Source organism: Paroedura picta, chromosome 12, assembly GCF_049243985.1.
Source record: "Paroedura picta isolate Pp20150507F chromosome 12, Ppicta_v3.0, whole genome shotgun sequence".
Lineage (NCBI taxonomy): Eukaryota > Metazoa > Chordata > Lepidosauria > Squamata > Gekkonidae > Paroedura > Paroedura picta.
The window spans coordinates 46,040,655-46,061,033 of record NC_135380.1 but is presented as its reverse complement, the minus strand read 5'-3'; the positions used below and the strand labels follow the sequence as shown (position 1 = coordinate 46,061,033).

The following is a 20,379-nucleotide window of genomic DNA, read 5'->3' as shown; positions in this document are numbered from 1 at the left end:
GGCCATCTAATCCAACCCCCTGCTCAACGCAGGATCAGCCCTAAGCATCCTAAAGCATCCAAGAAAAGTGTGTATCCAACCTTTGCTTGAAGACTTCCAGTGAGGGGGAGCTCACCACCTCTTTAGGCAGCCTATTCCACTGCTGAACTACTCTGACTATGAAAATTTGTTTCTTGGTATCTAGCCTATATCGTTGTACTTGTAGTTTAAACCCATTACTGCGCGTCCTTTCCTCTGCAGCCAACAGAAACAGCATCTTGCCCTCCTCCAAGTGACAACCATTCAAATACGTAAAGAGGGCTATCACGTCCCCTTCTCAACCTCCTTTTCTCCAGGCTGAACATTCCAGGTCCATCTTCATAGGGCTTGGTCCCTTGGCCCCAGATCATCCTCGTCACTCTCCTCTGTACCCTTTCAATTTTATCTATGTCCTTCTTGAAGTGAGGCCTCCAGAACTGCACACAGTACTCCAGGTGTGGTCGGACCAGTGCCATATACAACGGGACATCTTGTGATTTTGATGTGATGCCCCTGATGATACAGCCCAAAATGGCATTTACCTTTTTTACCGCTGCATCACACTGCCTGCTCATGTTTAGTTTACAATCCACAAGTACCCCAAGGTCTCGTTCACACACAGTGTTACCTAGAAGCATATCCCCCATCCAGTAGGCATGCTTTTCATTTTTCTGACCCAGATGCAGAACTTTACACTTATCTTTATTAAATTGCATCTTGTTCTCATTTGCCCATTTTTCCATTGTGTTCAGATCTCACTGAACTCTATCTTCCGGAGTATTTGCCAGTCCTCCCAATTTGGTGTCATCTGCAAACTTAATGAGCAGTTCCTCCACCCCCTCATCTAGATCAGTGGTCCCCAACCTTTTTTTGGTTGGGGATCGGCAGGGCGACAGCCACGCCTTCGCAGCGCGCAAGCGTGGCCGCGCCCGCGCATCGCACATGTGCCGTCGCGCTTGCGCACATGCGTACAGCCGAAATCGCGCATGCACAATTTCGGCAGAGCACGCGCGATGCGCGGCCCTTATTCCCTCTCCCCCCCCCCCTCGCACTAAGAAGCTTCCCGGGCTGCAAGCTTGCGGCCTGGGAAGTTTTTTACTGTGGGGGGGGGGCGGGGAGAGGGAACCGCGGCCCGGCGCCCTGGCCTTCGCGGCCCGGCACCAGGCCGTAGACTGCAGGTTGGGGACCACTGATCTAGATCATTAATAAATATGTTAAAGAGTACCAGACCGAGCCCTGAGGTACCCCGCTACTCACCTCCCTCCAATCTGATGAAACACCATTGACAACAACTCTTTGAGTGCGGTTCTCTAACCAATTCCCTATCCACCTAACTATCTGAAAATCCAAATTGCACTTCTTCAATTTATCCATCAGAACATCATGGGGAACCTTAACAAAAGCTTTACTAAAATCCAAGTAAACGACATCAACTCAATTTCCATGATCCAGCAAACCTGTCACTTGGTCAAAAAAGGAAACCAGGTTGGTCTGACAGGACCTGTTGGAGACAAATCCATGCTGACTTCCTTGGATCACCAAATTGTCCTCCAGATGTTTGCAGATCGCTCCCTTTAATATCTGGTCGTCCCCCCCCACGTCACCCTTTCATGACTGAACAATTTGTTTTCCCCACCATTGTTATTCATGTTGCGTTGTAATTGTTACTGATAGATTGTGTTGTTCTGTTGAGGATTGTATAATGTTATAGAGTGTTATAATGTTCCATGTAAAGTTATGCAGTCTTCCATGTAAACCGTCCAAAGCCGTAAAGAATGGGCAGTATAAAAATGGAAACAAACAAACAAATAAATAATAAGACCCAAGCTCAAATCATGACATTCCCTGCATGACCTTGGACCAGACACACCTTCACAGTCTAAACAACCCCATTCAGAACTCTTTTTAGTCATTCCACAGAACAGTTTTGGAATTCCAGAACATGGCTTAGAGAATTGATGCTGTGCGCAGCCGTGATGCTTGGACTTACCAGACCAAATGCTTAATGTTTCCCAGATAAAGCTAATTGTGGCTGCTGAACCACACTGAGAACGCCTGTCAGATGATAGTGAGTTTTATAGTTCTTGGTGAAACCTGATTATGGATGCTGGATTAACTGAAAGCAAAGTTCAGTGGAACATTTACTATTTATATAAAATATTTATACGCTGCCTCCATACAGACATTTGCAAGGCATCTTATGGCAGCAGCATATCTAAAAATGAACAATAAAGCAACAGGGCCATAGGACAGAAATGAGCAGAATCAGAACAAACTGCAATGAAGCAGTTTCAACCAGTATGAAACGTTATCTGGGGTAAGAATTGCAGAATGGCGGCAGAGCAGCTCCAAGGTACCGGATAATACCGCTGCCTTTGGCCCAGTTCTGCCTTCAGGCAGCTTTAATTTTCTGTGGGGGATGGACTTGGTTCCAAAACTATTCTGTTCTTGCACATTAGGGGCTCCGGCTGATTGTGGCCTTTCCTATTTCCTACACAAATATCATCCAAAGCACAGGAAGAAGGGGGAGGGGGGAACAATAAGTAACTTACTTCCATCATCCAGTGGCCGTTTTTGAACTCCGTAACCATAGACTGAGGGGTCCACAAGAGGTGTGGAATTATTCAAGTGGGGAATATCTCCAATTTTAGCAGCAATCTGTTAAAAAGAAAACATTTTATGTGGATATCATCACCATTTATATGAGTAGAATGAATGTGTATTTCTCTTTCCAGCAGAGTACACATAAGTAGACACAAACCAGAGAAACACAACTTGGGACATGTCCCAAACTAGCCACTCTACCAAAGTGAATTGGTTCGGGAACTTTGGGACACAGGGGTAGCCCCCTCTTGAGGGTCTCAATAGACTCCAATATTGCAGGGCATCTCCAGCTGACTCTCTCCTGCCTGCCCACCAAGTTTGCTGAAGATTGGGCTGGGGTCAGCTACTTAAGGAAATGCAAACAAGGTGCTCCAAGGAAAGTGCTTTTTGGGAAGATGCCAGGTGGGTTCAGTAGTGTATAGAATGGACCCTACGTGACCTACAGGCATCACACTAGGGATGGATGGACCTTCCTGGAATGCCTGCCCTCTACATACCTGACAACTTACGTGAGCATTGGATTTGGAGATCTGAGTTACGGACATCCACACAAGATATCCGCGGGAAAGTGCTTTTGGGGGAGATGTCAGGCATGGGTTCAGGACTGTATAGAGCAGGCCCTGCATGAGCTATAGGCATCACATTCACAGTGGATCTTCCCAGGATGCCCCCGTATATGCTCAATTTGGGGGGGTCGAAGTTACAGTCCACCAAAGAAGGAAACCTCAGGAAAATGCTTTCTGGAAAAATGTTATCAAGGCCATAGAATGGACAGAGCAGACCCTTTGTGACCTAGTAGAGGCGGGGCATCAAACTTACAGTGGACCACTCTGGGATGGGCACCTCCCCTCCCCACCAAAGCATGTGGGAAACAATTGTTGTTGGCAATGCTGTGGATGGACATGTTCCTGGCTAGGCCCATCTTTTCTCCAATGACCAGATGAATGAAAGGCCAATCCAACCCCCCCCCCCCCCCCGCAATGGCTCGGTAGCCACTCACATAGCAAGCGGTTGTAGTGGAGAGCAGAGCCAGGCCTGTCACCATGTCCAGAAGCCATCTCTATGGTTGTGGGTGGATACATCTCCCTGGGGCCACCCTCCCTCTGTGGAAGGACTACCCAGGAGATACCTGCATGGTTGCAAATGGCTGCATCTCTCCACAGGTCCACCCTCCCTCTGTGATTACGGTTATGTGATTACGGGGCATGACCAACCCTCCCACCCTTCCCAAGAGCCACCCGCACAGAGACTGACTGTGTCTCTCCAGGCCCACTCTCCTGCTGCAGTCAAGGTGACTGAAGAACAGGACCAACCTCCCACACCTGCATGGAAGCCACCTGCACAGTTATAGATGGCTGCATCTCCTCGGACCCATTCTTCCCTCTGCGGAAGAACAACTTAATTACAGTACAGGGCCCACTGTTCTGCCCCGCCCAGGAGCTACCCACATGGCATCTCCAGCAGCCCAAACTCCCACTGTGGTCAACTGGGTAGGGCCAATCCTCCTGACCCTGTCTGGGAATCACCCACAAAGTTGCAAGTGGCTGCGTCCCCTCAGGCTCATTCTCCCTCTGGACGTGAACATCAAGATTATCAGGCAGTGCCAACCATCTCGTTCTACCCAGAAGCCACTCGCACAGTGGAGATGGCTCGAGGCCCAGTGCTCGCTCAGTAAAATGAACAGCCCAACCTGACCATTCCATGATCACCTGTGAGAGATTGCAACCAGAAGGACTGCTCTGAAACAAACAACAGCACTGAATTCTTGGGAAGGGTTGGCCTGGCCATGTGTGCCTTGCTATCCTCCTACAAACATCTTTAATTAAGGAGCCCATCCCTCGCCAGTGGTGAGTGGAAGGGGCTGGATCAGGATTCAGTGCAACAGATCAGAAGGCCCCACAACTTTGTCCCCTGCATGCTGCCTGATCCCCAGCTTCTGGCAGGCGCAGAAGGGATAGTCATTCATGACACCCCCCAGGTGACACCCTAGAAGGATCACCCTGTGCCAGCAGTCAGTGGTCAGCTTGCCAGCAGAGGAGATGTCCAAGTCTGCACTGAAGCCCATGACTAGTCTGAACAACAGGATATTTCCCTTGGTGAGCCAGAACCTGGAAACACTCAGTCCTTGTTTTCACCTTGCCAGCAAGTTGTCATGGGAAGCCATTTAAAGGGAAAGACCCCTCAAATACAGCCTAGGAATTACGGAAAGAAGGAGGAAATTTCAAACACAGTTCCTGGGCATGTCCCAGTGCCCCCACAGCACAGCAGTGTCACTTTGTCAATGAGTAAGTGAAAAGGTACAGCTTGGAACAGGGATAGTGATGACAAGGAAGAAGACCTGCCAATTAGCCATCCTGAGGAAAAAGATTGCCCAGCCAGCAATCAATCACCTTGAAAACACTGCTAGAGAAGGCTGACAGAGGTGGAGCCCTCTCACAACACCAACAAAGAGACATTTAGTACACTCCAAAACAAGACCCTTGCTCCTGCCTGGTCTGGCAGGCAGCACCTTCATAACATAGTGAGAGATGGGACAGCTACAGCACCCATGCAGCAGCATGGAAGGGGTTGGCCAGGACCAAGGGAATGAAGAGAAAGCCCTCTTGGATGAGAAAGGAAGCCACTGAGCACCAAAGCAAGCACCATGGATTGCTGTGCTGCCTTGAAAACCTCAAGTCATAGCAGGCAAGGAGGATGCCACAGTGCAAAGAGTCGTGAAGGGAACAACTATTAGTCCTTACCTGAGATGGGTCCTTCTCCCCTGAGGTACAGGAAGGCATCTCTGGGTGATTTCCCTTCTCAGTTTAGGGAGGCAGGAAACTCTTTTCTCCTCCTCCTTCCTATCGTGGGTATGTCCTTCTTTCTCTCCAGTTTGGGTAAACCCCAGAGCTGAAGTTTGAAACACACTATGAGACTAGCACCCTTTTTTAAAAAGACTGATCTGGCCCAATATTACCCAGTCACTATAGTAAGAGAATCATTGAGAAAACATGTGCTGAAGAATAAGACTAGCAGAAAAGATAGATTGACAATGACTAGGGAGGGATGATGACTTTCTGTATCTCAGGGGAGAAGAACACTTCACAGGTAAGGATAGAATCATAGAGTTGGAAGGAGCCATACAGGCCATCTAGTCCAACCCCCTGCTCAACGCAGGATCAGCCCAAAGCATCCTAAAGCATCCAAGAAAAGTATGTATCTAACCTTTGCTTGATGACTGCCAGTGAGGGGGAGCTCACCACCTCCTTAGGCAGCCTATTCCACTGCTGAACTACTCTGTGAAAAAAATTTTCCTGATCTCTAGCCTTTATCATTGTACTTGAAGTTTAAACCCATTACTGCATGTCCTCTCCTCTGCAGCCAACAGAAACAGCATCCTGCTCTCCTCCAAGTGACAACCTTTCAAATACTTAAAGAGGGCTATCATGTCCCCTCTCAACCTCCTTTTCTCCAGGCTGAACATTCCCAAGTCCCTCAACCTATCGTCATAGGGCTTGATCCCTTGGCCCCAGATCATCTTAGTCGCTCTCCTCTGTACCCTTTCAATTTTATCTACGTCCTTCTTGAAGTGAGGCCTCCAGAACTGCACACAGTACTCCAGGTGTGGTCTGACCAGTGCCGTATACAATGGGACTATGACATCTTGTGATTTTGATGTGATGCCCCTGTTGATAGAGCCCAAAATGGCATTTGCCTTTTTTACCGCTGCATCACACTGCCTGCTCATGTTTAGTTTACAATCCACAAGTACCCCAAGGTCTCGTTCACACACAGTGTTACCTAAAAGCGTATCCCCCATCCAGTAGGCATGCTTTTCATTTTTCTGACCCAGATGCAGAACTTTACACTTATCTTTATTAAATTGCATCTTGTTCTCATTTGCCCATTTTTCCATTGTGTTCAGATCTCGTTGAATTCTGTCTCTATCTTCCGGAGTATTTGCCAGTCCTCCCAATTTGGTGTCATCTGCAAACATGATGAGTAGTCCCTCCACCCCCTCATCTAGATCATTAATAAATATGTTAAAAAGTACCGGGCCGAGCACCGAGCCCTGAGGTACCCTGCTACTCACCTCTCTGCAGTCTGATGAAACACCATTGACAATAATTCTTTGTGTGCGGTTCTCTAACCAATTCCCTATCCACCTGACTATCTGAAAATCCAGATTGCAGTCCTTCCACCAGAACACCATGGGGAACCTTGTCAAAAGCTTTACTAAAATCCAAGTAAATGACATCAACCGAATTTCCCCGATCCAGCAAACCTGTTACTTGGTCAAAAAAGGAAACCAGGTTGATCTGGCAGGACCTCTTGGAGACAAATCCATGCTGACTTCCTTGGATCATCAAATTTAATTCCAGATATTTGCAGATCGCTCCCTTTAAAGGTAAAGGTATCCCCTGTGAAAGCACCGAGTCATGTCTGACCCTTGAGATGACGCCCTCTAGCGTTTTCATAGCAGACTCAATACGGGGTGGTTTGCCAGTGCCTTCCCCAGTCATTACCGTTTACCCCCCAGCAAGCTGGGTACTCATTTTACCGACCTCGGAAGGATGGAAGGCTGAGTCAACCTTGAGCCGGCTGCTGGGATTGAACTCCCAGCCTTATGGGCAAAGCTTTCAGACGGCTGCCTTACCACTCTGCGCCACAAGAGGCTCCCTTTAATATCTGTTCAATTATCTTCCCCACAACAGAGGTCAGACTCACTGGTCTGTAGTTTCCTGGGTCATCCTTCCTCCCTTTTTTGAAGATCGGAGTAACTTTTGCTCTCTTCCAGTCCTCCGGGACATCTCCAGTCCTTAAAGAGGTTCCAAAGATGATGGACAAGTTCTCTGGAAAGTTCTTTGAGCACTCTCGGGTGCATTTCATCCGGACCAGGGGATTTGAACTCATCCAGTGCAGCTAAATGCCTCTCGACAACCTCTCTATCCATGTTAACCTGTTAACCTGCCACTATCCATTGGCTACGGCCATCTCTAGATGTGCCTAAACACTTTGACCTGTGGGGAAAAACAGATGTAAAATAGGCACTAAGCCTTTCTGCTTTCTCTGCATCCTCCGTTAGAGTTTGTCCATCCGCATCCAACAGTGGGCCTATTGCCTCCTTTACTTTACGTTTGCTCCTCACATAACTGAAAAATCTTTTCTTGTTACAATGGGCTTCCCTGGCCAATCTTAGCTCACTCTCAGCTTTGGCCTTTCTGATGATTGATCTACAGTGCCTAGTAACCTGTAGGTACTCTTCTTTAGAGCTCTGTCTTTCCCTCCATTTCCTGAACATCTCCCTTTTCTTTCTTAGTTCCTCTTGAAGTTCTCTGTTCATCCAAATAGGCTTCTTAGAGCTTCTGCAGTGTTTTCGTCTTTCTGGGATAGTCATTGATTGAGCATGGAATAGCTCGTTAGAGTAGCGCCTACCCTTCACATGCTCTCTTCCCTTCCAGCATTCTCGTCCATGGTATGACACTCATCATGTCTCTGAGTTTATTAAAGTTTGCCCTACGAAAATCCAACATCCGCGTCTGGCTACAAGCTTCCCTGGCTCCCCATCTCAAAAGGAATTCTATGAGGACATGGTCACTTCCCCCTAGGGTCCCCACCTCCTTCACCTCATCCACCAACTCTTGCCTGTTGGTCAGTATTAAGTCCAGTATGGCTGAACCTCTTGTGGGTTCATCTACCATTTGATTAATGAAATTGTCAGCCAGGCAGGTCAGAAACTTGCATTACTGAGGATGATTCGCAGAGTTTGTTTCCCAGCACACATCTGGGAAATTGAAGTCACCCATGATGACAAGGTCCAGCCGCTTGGATATTTTCTCAAGCTGCTCACAAAGTGCAGCATCCACATCCTCTCATCGGTCAGGCGGTCGGTAGCAGACACCAACCACCACACTGTTTGTTTTCCCCTCGCTTATTTTCACCCAGATGCTTTCCACTGTAGATATGCTCTGCTTCACTAGAATTTCCTGACAGGTAAGCCCTTTCCTCACATACAGTGCCACTCCTCCGCCTCTTCGATCTATTCTGTTTTTTCTGAACAGTTCATATCCATCCACCATTACATTCCAGTCATGAGAATCATTCCACCAAGTTTCTGTGATGCCTACTAGGTCATACCTTTCCATCAGCATGAGAAGTTCCTGCTCTTCCTTCTTATTGCTCATGCTTCGGGCGTTAGTATAAAGACATCTGAATCATTTTACTTTTGGTTCCCTATGAGCTGGCCTTGCCGGTTGGGCTGCCTCCGATCGTTTTCCTTCCATACACTCCCTATGTTGATCGTCTCCTTCTCCTAGTGGCTTTAGTTTAAAGCTCTCCTGATGAATCTCCCCAGGTTCCTGCCAAACACATTCTTCTCCAGCTTCGATAAGTGCAGTTCATCAGGTGCTAGTAGGCCTTCCTCAAGAAAGCCTATCCCATGGTCCCAGAAACCAAATCTCTCCTGCCGGCACCAACTACGCAGCCAGTGATTCACCTCCATTATCTTCCTCTCCCGACGCATTCGTCTTCCCTTGATAGGCAAGATTGAAGAGAATACCACTTGTGCCCCCATTTGCTTGAGCTTCCTCCCCAGATCTTGATAGTCTTTTTAAATAGAAGCGATGGTATTCAGGGACATGTCATTCGTTCCCACATGGACCATCACAAATGGGTAGCGATCCGTAGATTTGAGGAGTTTGGGCAGCCGTTCTGAAACATCTTTAATTTTCGCCCCTGGCAAGCAACACACCTCTCCGGTTAGGGGGTCGGGCCCAGCCACATGGCGATCCATTCTTCTTAGCAGGGAGTCTCCACTTACCAGTACTCTCCTTTTTTTCCCTTCTCAACTCCATTTCCTTCTGTCCCCGTGGCCTCTTCCCTTTGTCTTAGACTTTGTTTTGGGACCTATTCCCTCGTTGACCCTTGCACCTCCTCTGTAAGGGCCTGAAATCTATTCTGGAGCTCCAAAGGCCCCGAGAACTGTCTCGCTCTTCACTGTTGAGTCTTTTTCCGAATTGTCTGCAGAGGCTCCCTAGTGTGGTCAATCTCCTTATCCTCTTCAGGACTGGTTGTATTCTCTTTATTCCGAGTTGCAGGGTTCTGGTCTATGAACTCCTCCCCTTTCTTACTTTGGGTCAGAGTAATAATTCTGTTTTCTAATCCCCTAATCCTTTCCTCCAAAAGTCTTACCAGCTTACATTTGGGGCAGCTGTAGTCCATCTTTTCTTCTGGGAGAAAGGCAATCATGTCACACTCACTGCCGATGATGGGATGAGTGTCCTGTAGGTCCATTGTAATTTCTAGGCAGTGCAAGTACTAGGGAAATATAATCTACTTATTCTAATTGCTCGGCCAAGAACCCCAGGCTAAGAGCCACAGGCCAAGAGCCCTTTGTCTCGGCTCACGCCAAAGGCTCGAGCCTCTGGTGAGCAGCAGCCCTTTTTTAATCCTCCCAACAATTACCCAGCAATCACCTCACCCAGTCAGCACAATAGCCTCACCTGGTCAGCAGCAACTCTCCCCAGTAGCTCTCTCCACGTGCTGTCAGTTGTCTGAGCTCTGCCTCTGGCGAGGAGCAGCCCTTTTTAATCCTCCCAACAATTACCCAGCAATCACCTCACCCAGTCAGCACAATAGCCTCACCTGGTCAGCAGCAACTCTCCCCAGTAGCTCTCTCCACATGCTCTCAGTTGTCTGAGCTCTGCCTCTGGTGAGGATTAGCCCTTTTTAAGCCTCCCAACAATTACCCAGCAATCACCTCGCCCAGGCAGCACAATAGCCTCACCTGGTCAGCAGCAACTCTCCCCAGTAGCTCTCTCCACGTGCTCTTAGTTGTCTGATAAATGGTTGTTGTCCCTAAGTACAAGAAGGGATCTTTAGGATTTCCCACAACAGTGTTCCTAATAGGGTGGGTTGTTGTCTTTGCCCTGTATAACTTTCTGTAGGACCAAACTCCCAAATGCTGTGCCCGCTGAGCTATACCGGCCAATCTTTTAATGCTTTGTAAAGGAAGAAACTGATGACCAAGTTGCTGCCTTGTTGTACCGAGGCTTTATTGTCAAGGGCTGCATTAGGGGCTGCATTGCAAATGGAGTGAGCCATAATTCCTCCTGGTACCGGAATGCATGTTGCCCTGTATCCTTCTAGGATACAATACTTCAAAGCGTTTGCTAATCACAGACTTGGACATCTTTTGACCTTTTGGGGGTTAGAAGCTGAGATAAATATATTATGTTTTCCTGAATGCAACAATACCTTCAGGATTCATCTTATTTCTAGGCAATGCCAGGTCCTCTCCTTCAAATAACTTTGGTTCTGGCACAATTATGCCTCTTCTCCTCTGTGAAACATTGAGCTAATTTTTGGAACAAAAATCAGACTCCTACCCTTTTTGTTGTGAAATACACAGAATTTTGGATTGCATGACAGTATGTCCATTTAGATACCCATATTGCTGATGTTACAGCTACTTAGAATAGCATTTTCATTTGTAACTTGATGTCTTGGATAGGTTCAAATGGGGCATTGGTAAGAACATTCAAAACCACATTCAGCTTCCATATAGGGAACATTTTGGATGGGTAAATCTCTGGAGGTGGCTCCCTTTAAAAACCTTATGACGTGTGGATGCTGTGCTATTTGCTGTTGCTGTTGTCAGATATTCAGATGAGTCTGACTCTTGGCGATCTCATGGCACATCTGTCACCACAATCCCCGATCCCGCACTTCCTCCCTCAGCCGATGTCCATTCTAATCGCATACAACCACCGTATTATTTGTTGGCCTGGTTTCTTTTTTTCCACTGTCCAATCATATAATAACCAGTAATAGAGCCCGCTGTATGAAGAATACAGCGGGCGCTAGGAACTAACCTTAGTGTCCCCTGGCGGCGGTCCTCTGGGTGGGCTCTCAGCGGCGGCGGCTGTTTGAGGGGGCGGCCTGATGCGGCGAGAGGCGCGCCTCTCGCCGCATCACGCCGCGAGCAACTGTGAGCTGCGCGGCTCGCAGTTGCTGGGGCTGGGAATCGGAGGGACCAATCGGCAGGCGCGTCCCTCCGATTGTCTGTCCAGAGGAAGGGTCCAATCCAGACCCTTCCTCATCACGGGCAGATCCCACCCCAAAAAGCCCTTAGCGAATTATTTAGTCTGCGGTGCCCGCGGCACCACGGGCGGTGTTTAGATTGCTTTCTCCACTGAGATGGATCACATGATATAGCCAAAGAAAGTGAGCTGGAGTTGCATGATCTTTTGCTATCTGTGGAACCTGCAGTGTTTTCGTCTTTCTGGGATAGTCATTGATTGAGCATGGAATAGCTCTTGTTTGAGTAGCGCCTACCCTGACAGGAGGGCCGGGTCATCAGCATATCAAAGATTATTTATATTCCTTTCTCCAAACTTAATTCCAGTGTTTGATTCTTTGAGCTCAATCTCTCTCATAATGATCTCAGCATACAAGTTGAACAGGAAGGGGGGAAAGAATGCAATCTTGGTGTACTCCCTTCTCTATTTTGAACCAGTCAGTATCACCAAATGGTATATGTACAATGGCTTCTGGGTTTGCACAGAGCGACTACATCAGTTTGATAAATACACTGGCACCCTCAAGGTTTGCAGGGCTTCCCACAATTTGTTGTGCTCCAACAAATCCTTCTGATATTCCCAATGACTTTCCCAAAATCCAATTCATGTTTGCTTTGTGACCACAAGTGTCATGCCTCCATCGAAAGCCAGCTTGAAGATGTGCTAATTCTCTCTCAATGGTTGTTGTTTGATTTTAAGCAGGATCTTATTAGCATGAAAAATTAGGGCTATTGCACATTAATTGGAACAGTTTGAGTAACCCTTTTGGGTAGTGGGACAAACACAGATCGTTTCCAGTCCTCTGGCAAGTTATTAGTTTCCCAGATTTTCTGGCACAATGCTTGTGGGGCACAATGCTTGTGGGGTTCCATGCTTCAGTGGAGACAGATACAGCAAGCAACTAGTCTCTTTTAATTATTTTTTTAAAACTTTGAATGTGTCTGCCATTAATTACTAACCTTGACATTTTTATTTATCCATTGTTATTGTGAACTACAACTGAACTAAAAAAGACTAATTAGCTGTTTTAGTAAAGAATTACCATATTGCATAAGTGGAATATTATGAAACAGTTTACTAATTTACATCTTTACTCTTATGATCCTTCTTTCGTTTTGTCTGAGGAAGACTGCATGCACTTGAAAGCTCATGCCTTGAATAAATCTTTGTTGGTCGTAAAGGTTCTATTGGACTCAATTTTTTTTTTTTGCTACTTCAGACCAATATGGCTACCTACTTGAAACTATTGAGTAACCCTTTGAGCTACTACTTCCAGCAACCGTCTGTCCTCAGTGGTGGACTTCCATACATCCTGGAACAGCAACAACCTGTCTCCCACTGGGGCCCTGCTATAGTCATTCCTTAGGTTTGTTGTCTCTGTCTTGCTTGTGAAGCGGTTATTCCTGGAATATGTGGAGTTGAAACTATCTTTTATAAAGGATTGTCTAGCTGTGTTCCATGAGGACATTTTGTTATCTTGTCTGTACCTGGTAAAAGATCCCTGGTTATGAAAGGAGGAGTTTGGGAGGGGCCTTTTATCTCCTTTTCTAGAACTTTAGGCATCATCTGTTTCTTATTCCTGGAGTCCACTAGCACTTTGTCAAGAGCCTCACCAAATAACATGTCACCTTGGAATGGATATGCTACAACAATGGCTTAGAGTAGACATCTGTTTGCCAGGCCCTCAGCCATAAGGCCCCGTGTGATGCAGAGGACAAAGCCATGGTTCTGGCATTAAAGATGGCTGAGTCAAACATGGCATTTGCCACAAAGGCGACAGCTTAGAGCAATCTGTTTACCCCTTCTTCCAGCGTCTTGTCACTGTCAGCAACCAACTATACCATCTTTTATTTCCATACAATGGCAAACTTTGAGACTATGGACGCAATAGATGATGTTCGAAGAAGCATGGGCGAAGCCTCATGTGCTTTTTTGAAAGCATAGTCTGCCTTGTCTAGTCAGAATTCTCTCGTTATCTTTCAACAGGAGGCAGGGAGCTTGAACAGCCACGACAGGACAATCCATGATTCGTACTTGAAATAACTGTATAGTATACTCAGGAAAGTTATATAGTTTTGTAAGATACAAAACTGTCCTCAGGTTTGATCCACTTTTTAAAAATCTGATGCTCAAAAAATTCAGTGAATGGGAACATTCACAGAGGAATCTCCTCCAGGGGGAAAAACTCACTTTTAACTTGGAACATTTTGTCTTCGTTGGATTGTCCTCTAGGGCAGCGTACGGGCATTTGCGCCGCTGGCCGCACTTCCCTCTCCCCCCCTCCCGCAGCAAGAAGCTTGCCGGTCCATAAGCTAATCGGCCGCTTTGGGGGGGGACGGGAAGAGGGAGCCGCGGCCCGAAGCTGAAGCCTTCGCGGCCTGGCACCGGGTCGCAGCCTGGGGGTTAGGGATCACTGCTCTAGGGTTTCAGCCTCCATGGGTTGTTTGAGATCCAAGGCTTCCATGGTAGTTGCTAATAGGTATGGGTATTCCTCTATTTTAAAGAAACGTTTTGATGGATCATATAATTTTATTTCTACCACTACTTCTTCAACAGTAAGGAATCCAGTATTAGCCATAGACTGTGTATCGCTATCAAATGAATGCTCATCCTCCCTGCTGGTGCAATATCTTCTCTCTCTTTAGTGCAACCCATCTGACACATAATCCCTACGAGGGGAAGCGGAGAGGCAAGAGGCATGCTTTCCAAGTGGCCTCTGCATCTCTGTCCCAATGCCTGCCATAATGAGTTAACTTTCTTCTTTAAGGTAAAGGTATCCCCTGTGCAAGCACCGGGTCATGTCTGACCCTTGGGGTGATGCCCTCTAGCCTTTTCATGGCAGACTCAATATGGGGTGGTTTGCCAGTGCCTTCCCCAGTCATTACCGTTTACCCCCCAGCAAGCTGGGCACTCATTTTACCGACCTCGGAAGGATGGAAGGCTGAGTCAACCTTGAGCCGGCTGCTGGGGTTGAACTCCCAGCCTCATGGGCAGAGCTTTCAGACTGCATGTCTGCTGCCTTACCACTCTGCGCCACAAGAGGCTCTTGTCAGTCTATACACATAGCCATAAAAATTCTGGCAGCTGCTGCCAAAGTCATGGAACACAAAATTATAAAAAGTCGAAGACTGCATCAGCTGAAAAGCAGCAGCCTGTTGACTCCTTCAGTGTTTCTGAAGTTATTGGCTGCAGAATCATTCTGGACTTTATGATTGCTGCTCTAGATACAAAGGCAGTTGTGATGGAAGCCCTGACTGCCATTGAAAGGCCTCATGTTCCATTTGAAAGGCAAAATCTGGTTTCTTGAGCGTTGTGTCTTTAAGGTTGCCCTCTCCATCCTCTGAGAGCAAACCAGCTACCTGTAACACAGTCACAGGTGCATCTATCAGGGAGACCTGCAAAATTACATCAGCGTAGTTAGGCAGACCATTCAATTGCATTAATGAATGGAGGGAAATGGCAGATAGCTATAGGTCTAGCCCACTCTACTCAAGAATTTCCTACAATTTTGGCAGAGGGAATGCATTTTGGGTTATGCCCAGTCAGGGAAAACAACCTGATTTCCTTTTGATCTGTGACCATTCTCAGTTCCTGAGCTTTGCTTTTCCACTATTGGAAATAGTTTTAAATCTAGTGCAGCCAGTGACTTTCCTCCTCATCCTTATCAGATACTGAATTTAATAATAGGGAGGAGAAGGTATTCCTGTCTAAGGAGTCCACCAACAATGGGCTACTCTTTCCCCTTTGTGAACTGCCTTGGGAGGCCATCTGGTCCCTTTTCATCAGAAGTTTTACCTTCATACTTTGGGGAGGAGGAAGGGCAGCAAGAGAAAGGGCCCTCCTTTGGCAAAAGTTTGAGATCTCTTCTCTCATTATTAGTTTTAGGAAGAAAAAGAGTGTAGAGGGCATGCTGAATAGCCTAGTAATGCTTATCAGGTAATGAGGGTATTCTGGAACAGCTGGGTTCTATTGATATTTCCCACCCATTTGTCTGGTAAATGCCATGGGCTGTTTGGTACCAGTGTATTGGGAGCACATAAAATGGTTTGTCCTAGGTCTCCAGGACACTTCTCTCCTCATGGCAAGCATCATTTAAATTCATTTTTGCATTCCTTGTTAATCATAGAATCAGAGTTGAAAGGGGTCATAAGGCCATCTAGACCAACCTCCTGCTCAATGCAGAATAAGCCTAAAGCACCCTGGATAAGTATCTGTCCAGTTGCTGCTTGAAGACTGCCAGTGAGGGGGAGTTCATCACCTCCTTAGGCAATCAATTCCATTGTTCAAATATTCCGCAAAAATTTTTTTCCTGGTATCTAACCAATATCATTTTACATAGTATAAACCCATTACTGCGGGTCCTAAACTCTGCTACCAACAAGAACCTTCCCCTAGCCTCCTCAAATACTTAAAGACAGTAATCCTGTCTCCTAAACCTCCTCTTCTCCACACTGAACATTCTCAAGTCCTCAGCCTTTCCTCATAGGGCTTGGTCCCCAGGCTAGGTCCTGTTGCTCTCCTCTGAAACCTCACAATTTTGTCCACATCCTTTTGGAAGAGAAGCCTACAGACCTGCACACAGGACTTCAGGTGGGTTCTGACTAATGCAGTATACAGTGGGACTCTGACATCTTTGATTTTGATGTGATGTTGATACAGCCCAAGCCTGCATTAATCTTCTTTACCACCTCATCACACTATCTGCTCATATTTAGCTTACCACAAGTACCCCAAGAGCATGCCACACACACTGCTACCCAGAAGTGTATCCCCCGTCCAATATACATGCTTCTCATTTTTGTGACCCAGATGTAGAACTCTGCACGTCCCCTTATTGAATTGCATCTTGTTATCATGAGCTCACTTTTCTAGCGTGTTCAGATCTCATTGAAAGAAAAGTTCTTTGCTACTCGTCCTAATTCGGTGTCATCTGCAAATTTAATGTCCAGATCATTGATAAAATGTTGAAAATACTAGACCAAGTACTGAGCACTGTGGCACTCCACTGCTCACCTCCCTCCAATCTGATTAAATACCACTGACAAGCAATCTTTGGGTGCAGCTTTTGCAGCCTATCCATCTAACCATGTAAAATCCAGTCTCTAGTCCTCCAGTTTACCCATCAGAACATTGTGGGAAAACTTGTCAAAAGCCTTATTGAAATCCAGGTAAACAACATTCACTGAGTTTCCACAATCTAATAAGCCCGTCACTCAAAGACGGAAACCAAGTTGGTTGGGCAGGACCTGTTGGGAGACAAATCTGTGCTGACTTCCTCAGACAACAAATTTTCCTTCAGATGATTTTAGATCGCCCTGTTTGAAATTTGCTATATTATCTTTCCTGCAATTGAGGTGAGACCACTGGCTTGTAGTTTCCCCTGTCATCTCTTCTCCCTTTCTTGAAGATTGGGATAACATTTGCTCTCCTCCAGTCTTCTGTCACCTCCTTAATCTCCAGAAAGTTCTTTGAGTTCTCTTGGGTGTACACCACCTGGCCGAGGGGATCTGAACTCATCCAGTACAGCCAGATGCCTCTCAACAACCTCTCTGTCAATGTCTCTCGCAGTTGGTGCAGCTTTTGCAGTCATTTGCCTTATGGAATTGTTGTTTCATGGCTTCCAACAAAAGGAGATTCTGTCACCTGGTAGAAGTCTGTCTCTATGCCCCAGCTCATCCACAGAACCAAGCATCTGTGTTATCACAGAAGCAACTGTGTTTTTAAAATGGCTGCTGCAAGCTCTTTTCTCATTAAAAAGCCTTAGAAACATAGAATCATAGAGTTGGAAGGGGCCACACAGGCCATCTAGTCCAACCCCCTGCTCAACGCAGGATCAGCCCAGAGCATCCTAAAGCATCCTTCTTGCTCTTCCCTCAGAAGTGGCTAACTGTAGGTAAGATGGGGGGGGGTTAAAGGAATAGTAGATAGGCTAGTGCAGAGGAGAACTGACAGGCAAGAGGTGGAAATATCAGAAAGAATAAGGAAAAAGGAAATAGAACAAAGACAGCCTACTCAGCTAGCTGCTCTCCCTTTTTCAACCTTTTGACTGTGGAAGAGCCCCTGAAATAACTTTTTCAGGCTTCAAGGAGCCCCAGAGGTGATGACAACTGGCCATGCCTCCCTGTCACACTCCATGGAAGTGCCATGTCACGGGAAATAACATCACCACCTGCATTAGCAGCCAGGCTTGAGGAAACCTGAGGAGGGGAGAAATAAGAGGTGGTTTAAGCCAGGAGTAGGCATGCAGCCTCTGTCCCCTCCCAGGCACAGAAACCACAAGAGAACTCACAATAGGGTGGGGGAACCAATGGAAGCAGCCAGTTCCCTAGCTTCTGGGAGACTCCATTAAAGCAGGAGGGGAAGAAGAAGACTTGGGTTTTATATGCCACTTTTCTCTACCCAAAGCAGTCTCAAAGCGGCTTACAATAGCCTTCCCTTTCCTCTCACCACAACAGACACCCTGTGAGGGAAATGAGGCTAAGAGAACAGCTTTATCAGTGCTGTTCAGTCAGAACAGCTTTATCAGTGCTGTGGTGAACCCAAGGTCACTCAACTGTCTGCATGTGGAGGAGCAGGGAATGAAGTCTGGCTCGCCGGGTTAGAAGCTGCCACGGTTAACCACCAAGCCACATGCACCAAGTCCACGGACCCCCTCCAGAGCATCCAGAGACCCCTGATTGGGAATATCTGCTGTAGAGGCAAGAAGAAAACTTAAGAAAGGGGATTCCTACCAAGAAGACAGGAAGGTGAAGAAAAACTGTTCCTGCCTCCCTGAGTGAATGCTGGGAATCACCCACCAAGATGTCTTCCACCTCAGAAGGAGAACACCACCTCCAACATTATCTAGCTTTTTTATACCAATATTTCTGGGTATGTTTCAATTTCCAAAGTCCCAAAACTCACAGAAAAGCTCAGACATTTCTTCGACCATGTGCATGCTGAACATTGCCTCCCAAGCCCTGATCCAGCCAGAATTCAGCACAACTTTTTGCTCAACTTTTTGCTCATCACATCATTTGTGCCCATCTGTATACATGACAGCTTTCACACATGCTGAATAATGTGTGTTCAAAAAACTTTCACAGCATTTGGAAAATGATGTTACTGTGTGAAACAAAATCCACTTGAAACCAATCACTAAAGTACATTGAATGTGGACTGAAAGTGCACTATTCTACCTGTGTGAAAGTGCCCTATAAATCATTCCAAAATAAAGAAGTACCAAAACAGTATCCAGGATGGTGACATGCTGACATGCTGATGAGGTAGTGGTATCATGCAAACAGAAGCAGACTTTAATTTTGATAGCCAGGGAAACCAAAGGACAAGAACAATTTTAGCCCACTCCTTGAATGTGTGAGAGCCAGTTTGGTGTAGTGGTTAGGAGTGCGGACTTCTAATCTGGCATGCCAGGTTCGATTCTGTGCTCCCCCACATGCAACCAGCTGGGTGACCTTGGGCTCGCCACGGCACTGATAAAGCTGTTCTGACCAGGCAGTGATATCAGGGCTCTCTCAGCCTCACCTACCCCACAGGGTGTCTGTTGTGGGGAGAGGAATGGGAAGGCGACTGTAAGCCGCTTTGAGCCTCCTTCGGGTAGGGGAAAGCGGCATATAAGAACCAACTCTTCTTCTTCTTTCTATTCCCTCAGAATGGCTGCCATTCATTCCCAGAAAACTGAACTTGGGAGGGTATGGCTGCAGCAATTCTATTATTTGGTGGCTGTCTCACCACCATCAAGATTCCAAAGGGATGGCCCCTTCCAGGGACTTTGAACTAGACAAGTCCTTTCACCATTAAACCTCATTCCTGCAGCCCACATGCAGCCCTTCTCCCTCATTCACAACTTTAAAGAAACAGCAGTGTCCCTTTTTGCTGACCCCTTTACATTTAATACCTTTTTCCTACCAGGAATACTGCTACCAAACCAAAGTTTTGGGGATTCCAAGCACGCTCTTAAAATATGTCCCACTGAGATACTGAGAATTTGAAACAAACATTCTACTCCTACTTGAGCAGGTTGGCCTGCACCCTCTAAATATAGCTAATGATGGGCCTGAAGTGGTAAAAATGTTGAAAAAATCAGTATCTCAGTCCCATATCACTCATAGGGCCCAACATATCTGCTTTTTTATTTTTAAAACTAGAAGTAAAGCCTGGTGTGATCAGGAACAGGTAGGGGCTTGAGGGGAAGGATTTAAAGGGAACAGGCTTAGAGAGACTTCTCTCCGCACCCTGTGGGGGTGGGGCCATTGAGAAGCTGGGCTGTAATGTGTGTGTGGGGGGGCTCCTTTGAAGGTTCCCATCTTTGGGGCGGAATCCTTCAAAAGCTGCTGGATCTCTCCATCATGTTGCAGCCAGCTATAACGGGGAGCGGGGGTGGTAGCTCTTTTGAAGTTAAAGAGCTGGGCAGCATCCCTCCTCATTGTAAGAGGTGCTGCCCCAACGAGGCACAGAGTAGCTCGGCTCTGCACCCTGCAGGGGGTGGGTGACTTCTCCCGGTGCTCTAAACATTGGGAAGGCTCCTTGCTGGCAGCCTTTCAAACATTCAGCACATCATCGGAATCAGTCTTTATGTATATATAAGATGATGGTAGGCTACCCCTAGTCTTCCTGGGTAAAACCCAAAGAGAAGTTATGTTTAGTGAACCAGTAATATTTATTATTGTTAGAATAATTCAGTACATATGTGTGTGGG

The 20,379-nt window shown here is 46.7% G+C and overlaps 1 protein-coding gene across 5 annotated transcripts in view; it reads right to left on the bottom strand.

The window, feature by feature from the left end:
* Positions 1 to 20,379, bottom strand: part of FUBP3 (far upstream element binding protein 3) — a 95,980-nt gene that overhangs the window by 61,226 nt on the left and 14,375 nt on the right. For all 5 annotated transcript variants that reach the window (XM_077306814.1, XM_077306816.1, XM_077306815.1 and 2 more), the window contains exon 2: positions 2,571 to 2,676. In XM_077306814.1, the coding sequence (XP_077162929.1) occupies positions 2,571 to 2,676 (106 nt within the window). The remainder of the gene's footprint in view (positions 1 to 2,570; positions 2,677 to 20,379) is intronic.